The sequence below is a fragment of the Conger conger genome, chromosome 4 (genome assembly GCF_963514075.1).
Source record: "Conger conger chromosome 4, fConCon1.1, whole genome shotgun sequence".
NCBI classification, from domain to species: domain Eukaryota; kingdom Metazoa; phylum Chordata; class Actinopteri; order Anguilliformes; family Congridae; genus Conger; species Conger conger.
The window spans coordinates 37,712,389-37,730,962 of NC_083763.1; the positions used below are offsets into that span (position 1 = coordinate 37,712,389).

The following is an 18,574-nucleotide window of genomic DNA, read 5'->3' on the forward strand; positions in this document are numbered from 1 at the left end:
AAATGCACACCACATTGATACATTGTCAGCATGGTCACCATTATTGTATTTCCGTGCTTTCAATACTAATTCACCTGATAAATCAACAGAATATGATACAGTGCCCTCCATAATATTTGGGACCCATTATATCTTGATTTGCCTGTGATTTGCCACAATTTTAGATTTGTGGCAATTAACATGTGGTTAAAGTGCACATGCTCAGATTGTATTAAAGGGTATTTATATACATTTTTGTTTACCATGTAGAAATGACTTAATTAAATTGTTTACCCCTATGAAAAAAAATATATATATATATACTTGAAGTACACAAGTATACTTTTTTTGAGAAAATGTTAAGTATACTGCTAGTTTACTTAGTTATATACTTGTTTTTGTACTAAGTAGACTAAATTGGCCCAATTTTAAGTATATTTAGGATACTTTAAAGTACACTTAAAGTTAACTTTTAGTATACTTTTGAATACTTCAAAGTATCTTGGTAGTTCACTTTCAACTTACTGAAGGTACAATAGGTAAGATTTCTGTGTTAAAACATTGTTAATAGAGCATTGTAAATCCCTTCCTATCATTGAAAAAGGCTCACTGACATGTTGATTCACCCTCTGCCTGTGTTCATAGTCCTTAAATTCGGGTTTCAAAGTGTACATTTGTCGGGCCGTCACTCTGTATAAAGCAATCACTGAAACTCTGTATCCTATTGCTTATTATCCAGGCGATATCTAGTCCATATCTAGTTATAAAACAATACCAGTTTGTTATCAGTAGCAACAAGCAAATTAGCTATAGTTAGCTAGTTAATTATATATACATATATATTATTTTTTTTATTCCCGCCAACACCCTCAACTTTATTTTTAATAATACAAAAACAAACATATATACATTGGTGAGAGAGAGAGAGAGAGAGAGAGAGAGAGAGAGAGAGAGAGAGAGAGAGAGAGAGAGAGAGAGAGAGAGAGAGAGAGAGAGAGAGAGAGAGAGAGAGAGAGAGAGAGAGAGAGAGAGAGAGAGAGAGAGAGAGAGAGAGAGAGAGACTTGTGTACACATGAACACGCAACCCAACGGGTTCAAGATGAACAGACTGGCGGACAAGTGAGTGGTTGTTGATTGGAGCCTTGAATGGATAGTATGGAAAAAGGGAGGGAAAAAATGAAATAAAATAAAAAGAACATGATGAATATGAATAACACATTCTTAAATACAAAAGGAAAATATATATATATATAGATATACAAAAAAAGAACAGTAAAAGGAAAATAATGCATGATTATGGATGGGTTGGATTGGGATATGGCATTGCATGGAAAGTGTTTCTGGAGTTTCTGAGTATATGTTGGTTAGGGTGGGGTTGGGGGATTAGTCCACAGGCAAATTGAATGATTTTATGAAAGGACCCCAAATGTTTGCCACGTGTGAGCTTTGGTGCTGGTGTGAAATTAGTTCCAATGGGTATGTGTTCTTTGAGTAGATTAAACCATTGTGTTATGTTTATTTTGTGTCTTGTTTTCCAGTTTAAGAGGATGGTTTTCTTGGCGATAGCTAGGGCAATGAGTATAGGTTTGGTATTTTGATTTGGTGGGTTGATTGTTGAGAGGTCTCCTAGTAGACAGAGGGATGGGCAGAGTGGAATGCTACAGCTCATAATGAGAGATATTTGGTCTGTGACTTGTTTCCAGAGATGGTGATTTGGCGGGCAGAGCCAGGTCAAGTGGAAGTAATTATCTGGGGTAGTCAAAGTTCAGTGAGTGCAAGTGTCTGAGTCCACAAATCCCATTTTAAACCTCTTTTGGTGGGTGATATGAGTTCTGTGAATTACCTTGTATTGTATTAGTTGCAGGTTAGTATTGGTGGTCATCATGAAGGTGTTCCTACAGATTTGAGTCCAGAAGTCTGAATTGTAGCAGAGTGATAAGTCTTTTTCCCAGGCTTGGATGGGGAGGGATATTGTTAGGTCTGTGGTTGATATTAGTTTGTATAATTTGGAGATAATTATTTTGGTGTTGATTATTTTATTAATTTCATCCATTAGCGGAGGTGGTTGTAAGTAGTTGTTCATTATTTTAATTTTATATTTTAAAACAGATTTTAATTTAAAGTACTGGAGGTATTGCCCTTTCCCAATATATTTGTATGTATTTGCATGGGGTCATTGTGAATTTAAAGATTTTGTAAATTTTCCACCAGGCATTCAGAGTTGTTGAAATGACAGTGTTTTTGAAGCAGTTGTGGTGTTTTATAGAGGCACTGAGGAATGGTAGATCGTAGATGGAAATTTCTTTACATTCTGATTGTTCTATTTCTATCCATGGGTTGTCCTGTTGGTTTGGATGAATCCAGTTTGTGATGTAGTTTAGCTGGTTTGCCAAATAGTATTGATAAAAGTTTGGGGCTTCCAGTCCTCCTTGAGTTTTGAGTTTCTGTAAGATAGAAAGTTTGATCCGGGGGGTTTTATTTTTCCAATAGAATTTACTTGTGGTGGTGTTTAATGAACTAAACCATTTTGTGGTGGGCTGGGTTGGAATCATTCTGAAGAGGTAGTTCATTTTTGGTAGTATGGTCATTTTTACAGTTGCTATTCTGCCAATTAGAGGTAGTGGTAAGTTAGTCCAACGGTTTAAATAATCTTCAATTGTATTTATTAATGGAATGAAATTAAGGAGGAACAACTCTGACAGCTTGGTGGAAATATTTATACCCAGATATTTAATATTGCTAGTGGAAGTGAGGGGTGAGCTCTGAGATGTAGCATTCCAGTCAGCACTATTTATGGGTAAAATGGTTGATTTTGTCCAATTTATAGTGTAGTCAGATATTTGAGAGAATTAATTAATGAGACTGATGACCTCATGCAGGGAGTTTGATGGGTCTTGTAGGTAGAGCAATATGTCTTCTGCGTAAAGGCTGATTTTTTTGGTGTGTAGAGGGGGTATGGATTCCCTTTATTTTATCGTTTTGACGTATTGCAGCAGCTAGTGGTTCAATAAACAAGGCGAATAAAGCTGGTGAGAGTGGGCATCCTTGCTTGGTCCCTGTGCAGTGTGAAACTCTGTGATGTTAGTCTGTTAGTAGAAACTGTGGCCATTGGTGAATCATATAATATTTTTATCCAGTGAATAAATGATTCTCCAAAGCCAAATTTGTTGAGTGTTTTAAACAGGAATGTCCAATTTACTCTGTCAAATGCCTTTTCTGCATCTAGTGAAGGATTATTGTTTTAGTTTTGTTTTGATTCGATGTTTGAATTAAATTGAAAAGTCTACGCATATTGTTTGAAGAGAGTCTTCCTTTGATAAATCCAGTTTGATCTGGATGGATTAGTGATGGGGTAATCATTTCAAAAAAATTTTCGCTTGACAAATTGAGAAATATCCACTTACGATAAAATATAGGCAATACGAATATAGTAGCTATTTTACAAGCGTTGTGCTTCAGGTGGATATTTGTAAATTAGCTAACTAGTAATAGCTCATTTGCTTGTTGTTACTGATAGCTAAATGGTATTGTTTTCTAACTAAATAAGCAATAGAATGCAGAGTTTCAGTGATCGCTTGTCTGGGGTAGAATTTGGGCATACCATAGCACTGTGAAACCCTAACCCCTTTTAAAAACAATATTTTTACTCTGAATATGGGATAATGATATACAGATTATGAAAGATATTGTTCTACAAAATTAAGATGAAAGCCTTGAACATTTTTTATATAAACATTGATTTATGTGAAATTGTCCATTGTGACATTTCCGACTGTTTATGATAGAACGGGTCACACATCTCCTACACTGCTGCACTGGATCTCCTCAGGTTTATAGATATAATAACATATAATATAATTAAATATATTTGTCCTATAGTGCCTTCATGATCCATGGCTCATTCTCCTGTCTTACCCAGCTGGCCCAGGCCCAGTACAGAGCCTCCCTCCAGAGACGATTCCTCCTTATCTGGCTGCAAGCTGCAGGCAAGTCTGTGGCTGAGAAAGAGGCCCGTGCTACCCACATGTACCAACACATTCTACTGAGGAGGATTCTTCACTTCTGGCTGAAGGTGAAGAATCACACACTAAAATTTGATTATAATTTAATTATATTTGATTGATCAAAATATGAATCCAGTCACATTGTACTCCATCATATAATTTCTCTGCAGCAGTGGCATTGCCAGGAATATTTTGCCGAGGGTGGTGGGAGCTGAATTATCAACTGGGGGAGCAAACCTATATGTACAGTGGTGTCATGTTTCATTTGATGCTTCCGCCTCAGGAGATCTGCCAGGTGCTGCATGTTTTTGTTTTTCCACACTACTTCGCACCACCAGACTGGAAATGTGAGCACTCCATCACTGTCTGAAATACTTGCAATGTCCAACAGTAGGGGCCAGCATAGTGACGTATTTCTAATATATATCTAACTTTGAAGAAAAGTGCATGAACTATTATAAAACTAGCCTACTATCTGAAGATACAGTAAACTACAAATATACATAAATATTCTGTGCGATAACTCATTTAATGAATAATGATGTTCAGAATCAGTTTAACATTTTATTGTTGGATACAATGGTCAAAGGTACAACAGGTAAGATTTTTGTGTTAAATCATTGTTACAAGACCATTGTAAATCCCAGCTGTACAGTAATTCAAGGTCATTGGTTGAAAATTGGTTCTAATTGCCACAGCCAATGGTGTTGGGGGGGGGGGGGGGGGGGGCACACAGACAAGAGAGAGGTGTAAATAGTTTTTATAGGTGTTTGTTGCTGCAATTCACCCTGGAACTTCACCCTGAAGCTATGTATCAAGGTGCACCCAAAGTAAATTTCAAAAATAAATGTAATAACTCTTCAGCCAAGGTCTATGGTCATTACAATAAAGTAAGCAGCGCAAGTTTTTTGTTTATATGCCGAGTGTGAGTTAAACTAGCGATTGCAATTCCATTTTATACAACAGCTTGGTTAAATACTCAATTTTGATTGGCTGGGAGAGATACCGATAACAACACGCCTCCAATACAGCCCAAAAAGCTTGATCAGGTATCAGCCAGTACGCGTGTCTATGCACCGATCCCATTTAGAGGGGTGGCACTAGTGTTGCCAATTTCAACACCAGCAATCTTATAAAGCATTTGAAGGCGCATCACGTGAAAGATGATAATTTAATCTACATAAAAATAAACAAAGTAGTAATACATTACTTCAAAAATGCTGCACATCAGTCTTCGGCTGTTCTGCCTGTTATTCCTCTCGTTTCAGTAGATGTCTATGTCCTTGGCGTTTTCATGTTTTTTGTCCCTTTTCGTAGTTCTGCTCGTCATTCATTAGTTTCAGCTGTTTGTGTATTTACCTCTGACTCTCCAGTGTTTATTTGGTTGCCTTACCCGTGTATTGACCCTTCTCATGTACCCCGACTTTTGTTTTCTGATTATTGATTTTGTCTCCGTTTTGATATTTTGTTTTTTGACTTCGGACTGCATTCTGTTTTCACGATTCCTGGATCTCCTTTTTTACCTCTGCCTGGTCAGACTGCCTGCTGATTAACAAACTTTTGCTTGTGACTTTGACACCGTCTTGGATAACCCTACAACTTTCTGCAGGCGATTGATCCATTTCTGTCTGGACTGTAAAATAAAGAAACCTTTATTCTGCATACTTCCGGGTTGCTATTGGCTCTTCTGCCTCACATTCTGACAGCACAGAATATTACAATATGCTGTTTCCATTGTAAACTAGCAATCTGTGGCCATTTCAGAGGGTTAAGAATGAAAACACTGCCGGGAATTGAATGCTAAAGTACGATAGTGATCAAATCATTTCTGTGTGTTTTAAATCTGTAACTGTTGGCCTATTGTATAGTTTCTTCATCCGTGTTTATTCATTGACATGCAAATTATCATTCAGCTTGGTGACCTGTAATGTTGTGGTTAAGGTACATGACTGGGACCCACAATGCCGGTGGTTCCAATCCCGGTGTACCCACAATAAGATCTGCACAGCCGTTGGGCCCTTGAGCAAGGCCCTTAACCCTGCATTGCTCCAGGGGAGGATTGTCTCCTGCTTAGTCTAATCAACTGTACGTCGCTCTGGATAAGAGTGTCTGCAAAATGCCATTAATGTAATGTAATGTAATGTAGGCTGTTTATCCGTCGGAATTTGAAAGCGGAAATTCCCTGCTTTCAGCAAAAAAGGGACCATGTTAATCTCACCACCACGATTGTCATATAAAATGAATTGGAAAAGTTTACCGTTGCTTAAAAATGTATCAAATTGTACAGAGAACTGTATTGGCATAAAAGTAAAATCATTAGACCAGTAAACTATGGTAAAATAAACCTGCTGTTAGCATATTATATCAGGCAAATAGTGCGTGACCGAAGTATATATATACACTATATTGCCAAAAGTGTTCACTCAGCTATCCAAATCATTGAATTCAGGTGTTCCAATCACTTCCATGGCCACAGGTGGATAAAATCAAGCACCTAGGCATGCAGACTACTTCTACAAACATTTGTGAAAGAATGGGTCGCTCTCAGGAGCTCAGTGAATTCCAGCGTGGTACCCTGATAGGATGCCACCTGTGCAATAAGTCGTGAAATTTCCTCACTACTAAATATTCCACAATGAACTGTTAGTGGTACTATAACAAAGTGGAAGCGATTGGGAAAGACAGCAACTCAGCCACAAAGTGCTGGCCACGTAAAATCACAGAGCGGAGTCAGCGGATGCTGAGGCGCATAGTGCGCAGAGGTCGCCAACTTTCTGAAGAGTCAATAGCTACAGACCTCCAAACTTCATGTGATCTTCAGATTAGCTGAAGAACAGTGCGTAGAGAGCTTCATGGAATGGGTTTCCATGGCCGAGCAGCTGCATCCAAGCCTTACATCACCAAGCGCAATACAAAGCTTTGGATGCGGTGGTGTAAAGCACGCCGCCACTGGACTCTAGAGCAGTGGAGACGTGTTCTCTGGAGTGACGAATCACGCTTCTCCGTCTGGCAATCTGATGGACAAGTCTGGGTTTGGCAGTTGCCAGGAGAACGGTACTTGTCTGACTGCATTGTGCCAAGTGTAAAGTTTGGTAGAGGGGGGATTATGGTGTGGGGTTGTTTTTCGGGAGTTGGGCTCGGCCCCTTAGTTCCAGTGAAAGGAACTCTTAATGCTTCAGCATACCAAGACATTTTGGACAATTTCATGCTCCCAACTTTGTGGGAACAGTTTGGAGATGGCCCCTTCCTGTTCCAACATGACTGCGCACCAGTGCACAAAGCAAGGGCTATAAAGACATGGATGAGCGAGTTTGGTGTGGAAGAACTTGACTGGCCTGCACAGAGTCCTGACCTCAACCCAATAGAACACTTTTGGGATGAATTAGAGCGGAGACTGCGAGCCAGGCCTTCTCTTCCAACATCAGTGTCTGACCTCACAAATGCACTTCTGGAAGAATGGTCAAAAATTCCCATAAACACACTCCTAAACCTTGTGGAAAGCCTTCCTAGAAGAGTTGAAACTGTTATAGCTGCAAAGGGTGGGCCGACATCATATAAAATCCTATGGTTTAAGAATGGGATGTCACTCACGTTCATATGCGTATGAAGGCAGATGAGCGAATACTTTTGGCAATATAGTGTATATATTTTTGTGCATCAACATAAAGCGGTGAACAATTTTTATTTGAAAAATTTTGGTGAAAGGGGCAGCGGTGGCGCAACAGGCTAAGATGCAGCAGGCTTGCGGTTGCAGTTCGCTGCAGTTGCACACCGGGGACCGGGGTTTGATTCTAGGTCCTGCCAAAAGCCAAGTTTGGCTGGCTCACGTGGAGCAGCATAATTGGCTCGCTGCTCCAGGGGGAGGGACTTGGCAGGGTTAGTAGATCGCCGCACAAAAAGCACCTCGGTTGCCTCGGAATCACGGTTTGTGGCGAGACGGCTTGAAGAAGGCGTGTCGCTCTCATAGGGCCGCCGAGGGACGGGGTGTGGGCAGTGTATCTAATACTAGCTCTAATTGAATTAGACGGGGTACAACAGGCTACCAAATTGGGAGAAAAAAGGGAAAAAATCTGAAAAAAATCATTTTAAAAAAAAGAGAAAAAAGAAAAAGAAAAATTTGGGTGAAAAAATTCAATTGTTGCAATATCGTAATTTCAACACAGATGTTGGAGCCACTGCCAACTCAGGCACTGTTGTCCATGAATGACTGTAGAGCAGGTAATCATAGTTTGATTTAGTGTTGCCAACCATCCTGTGGAATCATTCTGTCATTTGAAAGTAAAAGATGTGTTCTACGTAGCCTATTAATTCACACCTACATGGTTAGTTCTTTGATCTTTGAGAATGATTTGCTAGGTTTATAGTTTAGCCCCTGTTTTGAATATAATTCAGGAGTTGGCTAGACAGCTATCCGGATTAACAAACTTGCTGTGAGACCAGACCTAAAACCAAACTGAATATTAGGTAACGTGAGTTACAGGTAACCTATAAGCAACCTGATGCATTACAGTCAGATGATCAGACCTACATGGTCCGAGCATCCACGCCTTAGTCCGAAATCTAGGTGGAAATACAAAATGAGTTTGCTAACCTTTAGTTTGCAATGAAATACAGAAAGTAGTGGAACAGCAAGGCCAATTCCTTTGTTTTTACAATACACTGAATAAATTTGGGGTTGAGATAAGAGTTCTTTTAATTCCTGGTATTTACACCTAGGTGTGTTATTACTTAGAACATAACACCTTTGGTATGAGACCACACAAAGGCGACCAAAAGTATTGGAATAGAGAGTATTTAAGTATATGACCGTAAATACGTTAATATTTAGTACCATATCCCTTGCTTGCAATAACTGCATCAAGCCTGCGACCCATTGACATCACCAAACTGTTGCATTCTTCTTTTGTGATTCTTTTCCAGGCTTTTACTGCAGCCACTTTCACTTGTTTGTTTTTGGGGGTTTTTCCCCTTCAAATTCCTTTTCAGAAGCTGAAATGCATGCTGAATTGGGTCAAGGTCTAGTGATTAACTTGGCCAGTCTAAAATCTTCCACTTTTTCACCCTAATGAACTAATTTGTTATGTTGGCAGTGTGTTTTGGGTCATTGTCTTGCTGCATATGGACTGTATATATGCTAGCCTACTGTAGTTTCCAGAATTATTGGCAGCCTTGATACTGTAAATATGTACAATAAATACAATGAACTAAAAAATAATAGTCATTGTTTGTTTTCCAACATGTGTAAGTAGGGCACTTAATGGAATCAACCATTCCTGCACCTGTACATTTTTCAAATATTTCCCCAAAAAACAGGTTTCACTATTTTGCATGGTCCATGGTCGTTGCTTGGTATAAGACAGACATTGATGACTGTAATTTGAAATGATAGCTAATGTAGCCTACTGGTATCGTGAGACCCCTCCCCCATCACACACATGGCTATATGTTTATAGCCTCTACAGTTGCCTTTTACTAATGTTATTAACAATTTTCAGGCCAGAATTTTATTTAAACATTTTAATTTTAGAATTATTATTTTTAAATGTAAAATCGTGTGGAAATCCTTGGGGGGCTGGGCCCCCACTGCTCTACAGGAATATCTTTCTAAAGGTAAAGTATTGAGATGCAGTTTGTGAGCAGTAAGTTTGAAGTGGGAGAGAGATGTGTTGGGGCTTGACAGATGCACAGCTCTGTGTAGGTTGAGTGTTTGTGGTAAATTGTACATTTGTAGTAGTATTGAAGCACTCATCATTTATGCCTCAGATGAAGGAGTACGCAGTGGTTCAGAAGATGCAGGCAGAGCAGTTCTGCCAGACTCGGATTCTGCACAGGACCTTGATGTCGCTGCAGGATCATGTGGCGAATGAAAGATTTGCAGCATGGGATAAAGAAAGGCAGGCCAAAGAACACTGGCTCAGGTGTGTGTGTGTTTGTGTGCGTGCGTGCGTGCGTGCGTGCGTGCGTGCGTGCGTGCGTGCGTGCGTGCATGCATGCATACCCCTGGACAAAAGCTTTTACAGTTAATATTGAATTGAACAGAAGCGAACCTGACCTCTAAATGGTACAATGTTAAACATGGCACATTTCTTCACATTTAAAGCAAGATTACTTTAAATTTACATTTTTTATTTCAAACTAATAAAAAAGTTTTGGAATCCTGTCAATTAGTATTTTGTAACTCGTCCTCGGGCAACTATAACAGGTTGTAAACGCTTCCTTTAGCTAAGACGCTTTTGGAATTTCTCCCCATTCTTCCTGGCAGAACACCTCAAGCTCATAAATATTCTTCGGCCTCCTTGCATGTACGGCATGTTTGAGATCTCTCCACAGATTTTCAGTAATAAGTCTGAGGACTGTGGTGGCCATTCCAAAACCTTCAGGAAAGACAGATGAAGGTTTTGGAATGGCCACCACAGTCCTCAGACTTATTATTGAAAATCTGTGGAGAGATCTCAAACATGCCGTACATGCAAGGAGGCCGAAGAATATTTATGAGCTTGATTTTGAGGTATGCTTTGGATCATTGTCTTGCTGTAATACCAAACCTCTCTTAAACTTCAATGTCTTGACTGATATTTGGTGGAATCCATTCTTTCTTCCATTCACACAGTATTTCCTGTACCCCCAGCTGCCACAGAACCCCAAAGCATAATGGATCCACCTCCATGCTTCACAGTTGGCAAGGTGTTCTTCTCTTCAAAGGCTTCACCCTTTTTTCTCCAAAATACCTTCTTTGGTGGTGGCCAAAAAAGTACTATTTTGGTTTTGCTAGTCCAAAGCACATTGTTCCAATGTTCTCTTTTGCATACTTCAGATGCTTAATTTTGTGTTGAGGTCATTCTTCCTGGCAACTCGGCCATGTAGGTCTTTGTTGTTTAAAGTATGTTGTATTGTTGTCCTGTGAACAGCTAGACCTGTGGTTGCACTCCTTTTCTGTGTGGGTTCTTCTGAGCATTTCTCACCATTCTCTTTGAAATCTCTTCCAGACCTTGCCTTGACTTTTCCATTTATCTTCCATTTTCTAATAATGTTTCTGAAAGTGGAAATAGGTAGTTGAAGATCATTTTTGTAGCCTTCTCCTTCTTGGTGGAAATGAACCATCTTCATTCTGAAATCCTTGAACAGCTGTTTAGATGAACCCATGTTTGTTAACACTTATGTGTCAGAATAAAAAGTTCAGCCCTGGAATTATACTCACCGGACTCATTGAAGCCCTTACGATTAAATCACCTGCGTCTGGGCTTTAGTAATCATCTTTTTAAAAAGTGACAAAGAATAATCCAAAAGGGTTCCCACACTTTTACACAGGGCCCTTTTCCTTTTTTTAATCATTTATAATCAGTAAAAAATGAAAATAAAGAGCAATCTTGCTTTAAAATGTGCAGAAAGGTCTCATGTTGAACTCAACCATTTAGAGGTTGCCTTCGATCACATACAGATTAATTGCAACAGTCATTAAACCAGGGGTGCCCAAATTTATGCACCCTACTGTATATACAAAAACCTTTATTTTAATATTGGCATTGCTTTGTCTTTCCTTATTAACAAGGAATAATTATAGAGGTTGGAGGTGAGTATTGGTGTCTGGCTACCAGCTGCCACTGGTGTGCGCATGTGTGTGTGTTTGAATGCTGTAGGGTTTCCTGTGTCTCTTTTCTTTGCAGGCGCATGAAGCAGAAGTGTTTCTGTGCATGGCAGGAGCTACCTCGTTTGCTGCGGGAAGAAAGAGGGAGAGAAGAGCGTCGGGATCTGCTCCGTCGCAGAGTGGCTGAGATCCTGCCAGACTTCCACCGCTCATCAGCAGTGGAGGCATGGGGATCACCAGCACTCTGAGCAACAAGACAGGATTGCAGGAGGGGTTCATGAGGAGTGAAAACGTGGGATTGTCGGCATGGCTAACTCTGAGAGGCAGAGTAGGTCCTCTAACAGAACTGAAGTGATGAAAAGCTCCTTATTTACTGTACGTCACATATTAATTGTCAAATAAAAACTGTCAAAGCCCACTGATGAGACAGTTCACACATGCAGACTTTCTTGAAATGACCTATCACTTTTTATCAGCTTGATTCTGTCAGAATAAAGGTTTTAAAAAACTGTTTTTCATTGCACAAGTCTATCTATCCAATGAAAAGCATATCTGACCATATGCTTGTCTGACAGTCACACGCAGGGTTATGACCAACTAAATTAAATGGTTTAACCAGTGACCCATCACATGCTATGGTTTATAAAAATAATAACTTGTTATTAGGGAATAAAATAAGTAAGTTTCCATATTGAAATGCACGCTGGTATGGAAGTCTGCCGCAAATGCAGAATATTTTTTTTAAAATCTTGAATTCTTATTTTTCTTCTTAAAAGTTCCAATGAAAAACCAATGTGGGATACATGAGACATGTGCAGACCTTCAATTTTTCAAATCTATTCCAGGTATCAGATTATGAGTGTAAATTGTTTGTAAATTGGATGTGTCATGTGGATTAGCATAAGAAAACTAATAATAATTCCAATTTCAAGGTATTTGGTAAAATCAGTACTAGCGGAAAAAAAAGGGCAAACCTGTTCTTTAATCTAACTAAAACTAAACTGAAATTGAAGACAAGATAAAAAAAGATTTACCTAAACTCAATTTTATTGCAATCACCATCTGGTCAAAATTCCAAAAATACCAGAATCGCGTTCCTGAACATCAAATCTACCGTTCACATTTTTAAATTATAATTTTTGCATAAATATGTGACATTTCGTTAAATATTTGGACTAATTAGTCCTCCCAAGTCTGACAACAGGCCCAAGCAATGTCTTTGACTTACCGTACAAGTTGGAGTTCCAAGCGAAAAGTTTGTGTTTTCAAACATATTCGCTATTGGCGTAGTTGTATGCTTCTGCGATTATACATTTTAATATGACATAATACTGGTGCTCTATTATAAAATATTGTTGTTTAATGACAGCTGTTCTTCTATTGTCAGAAATATACAGTCTACAAATCATTTTTCACAAATTGGCTCATTGATGGCACGAAAGCATTCAGTGAAGTATTTAAACAATCATAACTGTTGAATCATTTGTTGTAGAAAGACATTCATCAGAGTCCTCCTCACGCTGAACAAAAGAGTCTCTTGGACCATTAAAGTGCATCTGGTTAGAGTTTTTGAAATGACATCCTTGACGAAACTGACCAATTTGCATGAAACCTAGACTACCATGATCAGAGGACTCTCCTCTTTAGAAAGACAGTTTCTTTTACAACTTATATAACATTGTCGGGCATGTTGGTCCGAATAAAATAAAATTGTAATGGTGTCGATCGATTAAGAAATGTAGAAAACTTCTCTCTTTCTTAAAATTGCTTAAATCACATCTCCTCTGAAGGAGACTGACTAATTTGTATTAAAATTGGACTAGTATGTTCAGATCTTCTATTTTAAAGTTATATATTTATATATATAATAATACTGCCTGCTGTGTCCACTCGGAACTGTGGAAGTAAGTAGTGTTAGTGGCCTGCGACCGTCTGGTATATTGACACAACAGGTCAAAAGGACTCAGGAGGAGCTTGGAAAGTGATAGGATATAGTCATTCACAGGTTAGCAGGCAATGGGGAAAGGAAAGTAACAAACAACCCTATTCATATATATTACAATTGGGCTCCCCCTTAAAATATGAATGAATGGGACCTCACATATGGCTATTGGACACACCATATTTTGGCCAAGGATGGTTCTATTTTGAAACAGGTATTCTCATTCTGTTTATAGTGGTTATACCGGTAAAGTCAAAAAAACAAAAAAAACAATCTGTTTCAAAATAGCAGCTTGCTAGGCTGAGATAGAATTTATCAACCTGTAACAATTCCCTCCATTCATTTCCTTCATGACAGTAAGTTCAGGCTGGCCTGTAAAGCTATTAAAATAGCATATTCATAGGCCAAGATGTGGTGTGTCCAATATGACATGATATAACTTTTCGGCCCAGAGAGGGGACTTTCCTACTTGACCAGAATCCTAAAGTGAGCAGCCTTCACAAACATGTCATGTGCCATTTTTTGGTATTTCTGGTAAAGCTAACTTCTATACCGCTGCATATTCATACTCATCTTGATGCATAGGTATTGTTTCATACCTAATTTTGCCATGTAGAATAAACATGCCTTTAGAAAACATGCAAAATCCCTGTTCGTTGCAATAAATCCAATTCATTTTCACATATGGCTATTGGACACCACATATAAAATATTTTGCATGCTTTTGCCTGCTGATTGTGCACCTCAACCTGATACCCTCAACCTTCCTGTACTCTAAAATCCACTGAATGAATATTCCATTCATGTTTTCACATATGGCTATTGGACACAACTTGCAAAAGTGCTAGGAACCAGAGATTTGACGTGGTGGCACAGTTTGGGACTAAGAATAAAATATCCTTTTGACTAAGAAAACTTTTTTACATTTTTTACATGTGAAATTTGTCCTCTCAGATCCTCTCAGACTTGACCTCTAACCCCGTGGTCACACTGAGCGATTTCGTTGAACAGTTGCCGGAAGTCCATTCATTTTCAATGAAGCTGAGCGACTGGGCAACTGAGCAACAAAAGTTGCCCGATAAAAGTTGCCCATGGCTTAATTTTTTGCAGGCATCTCCTATCAACAGCCAATCAGAATCTCATATTTGTCCTACTGATATGATACCATGTCTTAAATAATTGTTCCGCCGAGTTTCAGTGTAGAAAAATGGAGGAATAACTCATGATGATGTTGCAATCCAACCAGATTTTATACAATGTTTTTAAAAAAGAGTACAGGGACAAACACCTTAAAAATTATGCTTGGAAGACCATTGCTGTGGAAGAACCTTGGCGTGGACAGTAGGTATTGAGATCACGTTATTTAATTGAAATAGTGAATAAAACGCTGACATGTTGATCACACAAGCTAGATAAAATGCTAATGTGTAACTATACAAGTTAGCTAGCCTAATGATGGAAATGTATTATTATTTGTTCACAGGTAGCCTATCTAACTTAACTGCATGTCACTTATTTCAGAGAGTTGTTTATTGCTAAGAATGTTGCTGGGCCAAAAGACCCAATGATAATGGAATAAACATAATAGCAGTATGTATATTTAGTAAGTTACCGCCCAGACAGCAAGTGATTCCAGGCCAGATTTTCCCCGCTTCTGGCCCGTCAGATGGTACCAGCACAGATCCGGTCCGGAGTTACTTGCTATCTGGGCGCGTTAGGTATGATTAAACCTCTGGAGTCTGAGGGAAAAATGAGGAAAACTGGTGGCTGTGCCATGCTCTGATATTTGTGTCATCTTAATCAATTTTATATACAGTGATTCCAAAGTGTTCATATCCTTGTTTTCAGCACAAACTCAATATTATGGCAATAATTAGGTCAGAATCATATGTTGGTTGTAAATTGCTCTAGAATCACACAAATTGTTAATAGTAGTTTTGAAAATGTGCAGTAATGCTCTAAAATCACATACTAATCTATTGTAACACTGAATCACTGAAATTTGTTAATCTAGGTATAGGTATCAAGAGATGACAAAATATTGTTTGTGACAAAAAATCTAGTGTTGTCACTACTATTTTTCAGCACCAGTTGACAATGGGAGAGCTAATGGCCTTTCTTCAATTAATATGGTATACAGTCCTGCCAGATAAGGAGGCTTTTCAAACAAATACATTTTTTGATTCAGTAATTTATTGAAACTACACAAACTACGTACAATGAAGATGCATTCGCAAACACCTCAAAGTTTTGCATGACATTTTTCAAAACAGTTCTTGTTTAGCTGCAACCACAAAGTGGGAATGTAAGAAGATCGGCATGGCATCAGGACATCTTGCTAGGCAGATCAGCCACCTGATAGAGAATACTGCCCGGGAATGTGGGGAGTACACCCATACGCGCTTCTGGCAAGGCGGCCTGCTTACCAACGCGCATGTTCAGTACGGCCCAGGCGTCCGTCTCCCTGACCTCATGATCTTCCTCAACACCCTCAATAATGTATTCCAGCAGCACGTGGCCATCCGAGATGCTGCAAAGATGAACATCCCCACTGTGGGTGTGCTGGACTCGGACTGCAACCCCAGCCTGGTTACTTACCCCGTCCCCGGCAGTGACGACACGCCCTCCTCCGTGGAGCTCTACTGCAAGCTGTTCAAGATGACCATTAACCATGCCAAGGAGAAGAGGAAGCAGATGGAGTTGTTGCATGGCGTCACCAGACCTGGCTCACGAGAACATGGGGCTCTTGTGAAGACTCACTTGGTCACCCCTCACTTCGACTTCGACACAGCCCGGGTGGGGGATCGAACCGGCAACCCTGCGACTGCCAGACGACTGCGCTTACTGCCTGAGCCATGTTGCCCCACATGCTGGGCCCTATGCTGCCTCCTATCAAGTCGCTCTTATCCAGAGCAACGTACAGTTGATTAGACTAAGCAGGAGACAATCTGGAGCAAAGCAGGGTTAAGGCCCTTGCTCAAGGGCCCAACGGCTGTGCGGATCTTATTGTGGCTGCACCGGGGATCGAACCACCAACCTTGCGGGTCCCAGTCATGTGCCTTCAACACTACGCAACAGGCCGCCCTGTACAGAACTGGTATATGCAGGGGGGATTTTACAGCAGTTTATCGTTACTCTATAATTATCACAAGGGCCGGGTATGGCAAATATGTTGTTTACTCTGGATGGCTATTGCTAATGATATATTTATTGAGAGATGATCGATAGCTGGTAAGCTAGCAAATGAGAAAGATATACGCTAGTATATATAACTAGCAAAACCAAATGAAAAATAACACGTAATAATTATCAGTCTCATTGCACAACCACAGGAACTTAAACAATAATTTATACTGTAAATGTTATATTGTGTATTGCTATTCCCTTCAACAGAAAATTTGTAGCTGCACGAGATCACAATGAGGAAACAAGAAGAAGCTCTAGCCCGTCCCTTAGCCTAGTACACTTGAGTGACCTGTCAACCAAATCACTCATAGTGTGACAGTATGGGCACTTTCTGCTCAATTTCAGCTAGGGTTAGGGTTATCTTTTTAAGAAAGCCAGGGCTTAGAAAATTCACATGCTTGTTCTGCACCAAGAGTCTAATATATTCCTTTAATTTCACAAATAGCTATTGGACACCACTTGGAAAAGTCCTAGAGCTTGGGGATTTTACATGCTGTCTCTGTACCACTGATAGATTTTTGGTGACCCTGTGACCTTCCTGTACCCATCATCCCAATTCCAATATATCTCCACTCATTTTCCACTATGGTTACTTTTCAATGAAACACATTGGAATAGTCAGCTCTGTACTGGAATTCATTGGAATTATTTTTGCATTAAACTGTTGCAATGGACACTTTCATGTCATTCAATGTCACTTTTATGACATCTAAAACATGCTAGAACTGTCAATGCCAACATGATAGAATTGCCAATGCCAACGGCTGTACTGTTTCATGCTGTTTCTGTCATTGCCCATTAAATCATATATCTGTTGGATGTTTTGTGCTGCTTGTGGCATTGCCCATCGAAACATGTCGTTTGGACGTTTTATGCTGCTTGTGTCATTTCCCAGTACCAATAGGTCCATTTTTCTTTGTTCACATTTTGACATTTTATGTTTATGCTGCTTTTGGACCAGTAACCCCCTATGGGTAAGGGTTTTCCCATTGACCCCAATCACGTTTGGACACCACATGCTTCAAGTTGAATAAAATTTAATTAAAAAAAACATTAAAAATATCAGAATTGGACCATTCATGGTTCTACTACTACCAGAGGTTAGCTCCTTCAGCAGCTCTGTCAGGTCAGCTCAATCCCATGTCTGTGATGCTGACAGCCTGCATCGCCTGGTGTTGGTGTTCCTGCAGGCTGCGGAGAGATGTTGGGTCTCTTTTACATTACATTACATTACGTGGTATTTAGCAGACGCTCTTATCCAGAGCGATGTACAACAAAGTGCAAATCAATCACAAGAACAAGTGCAAAAGTAGGCCTGAGAGGACAGTACAGTTCCGAGTCCTAGTGTAAACATACAGAAATTCAGAACCCTTGAAGAGTACAATCAACATTCAAACTAGCATACCACTGTTGGCAGCTAGAATACAACAACAGCCAATAAAAACAACAATACCTATACAAGTAACAATATCTATACATAAGTGCCATTACGGTCTAAGGCTAATCACAGTGATTGTGAGTTGGGGAGGGAAAGGTGTAGCCTGAAGAGATGGGTCTTCAGTCTGCGCTTGAAGGAGGTCAGAGACTCTGCCATTCTGACATTCACCGGGAGGTCATTCCACCACCATGGGACCAGGACAGACAGCAGTCGTGAGCGTGAAGTGCAGGTGTGGCGAGGGAGAGGCCCCAGACTGCACGAAGTGGCAGAACGGAGGGGTCTTGTTGGTGTCTTTGTTGTACGTCGCTCTGGATAAGAGCGTCTGCCAAATGCCAATAATGTAATGTAATGTAACGTGTATAGGTCTTGATAAGGGATTGAATATACACAGGGGCTGATCCTTTAACTGCCTGGTATGCGAGCACCAAAGTTTTAAATTT

At 39.7% G+C, this 18,574-nt stretch overlaps 2 protein-coding genes across 7 annotated transcripts in view; both read left to right on the forward strand.

Annotated features, from left to right (window-relative positions):
* Positions 1–12,081, forward strand: part of ccdc191 (coiled-coil domain containing 191) — an 80,613-nt gene extending 68,532 nt beyond the window's left edge. For 2 of the 6 annotated variants that reach the window (XM_061237502.1, XM_061237505.1), the window contains exons 14-16: positions 3,899–4,051; positions 9,747–9,901; positions 11,648–12,081. In XM_061237502.1, coding sequence (XP_061093486.1) covers positions 3,899–4,051; positions 9,747–9,901; positions 11,648–11,816 — 477 coding nt within the window. In that variant the 3' untranslated portion in view covers positions 11,817–12,081. Of the gene's footprint in view, positions 1–3,858; positions 4,052–9,746; positions 9,902–10,593; positions 10,668–11,647 lie in introns of those variants that run through there. The other 4 variants (XM_061237503.1, XR_009708465.1, XR_009708464.1 and 1 more) reach the window with 4 other exon arrangements.
* A 3,748-nt stretch (positions 12,082–15,829) lies between these two features.
* LOC133126609 (small ribosomal subunit protein uS2m-like) lies at positions 15,830–17,600 on the forward strand. The gene is made up of 2 exons (XM_061238954.1): positions 15,830–16,306; positions 17,592–17,600. Exons 1-2 carry the CDS (start codon positions 15,830–15,832, stop codon positions 17,598–17,600), a joined length of 486 nt encoding a protein of 161 aa, XP_061094938.1.
* The last annotated feature ends 974 nt before the right edge of the window (positions 17,601–18,574 follow it).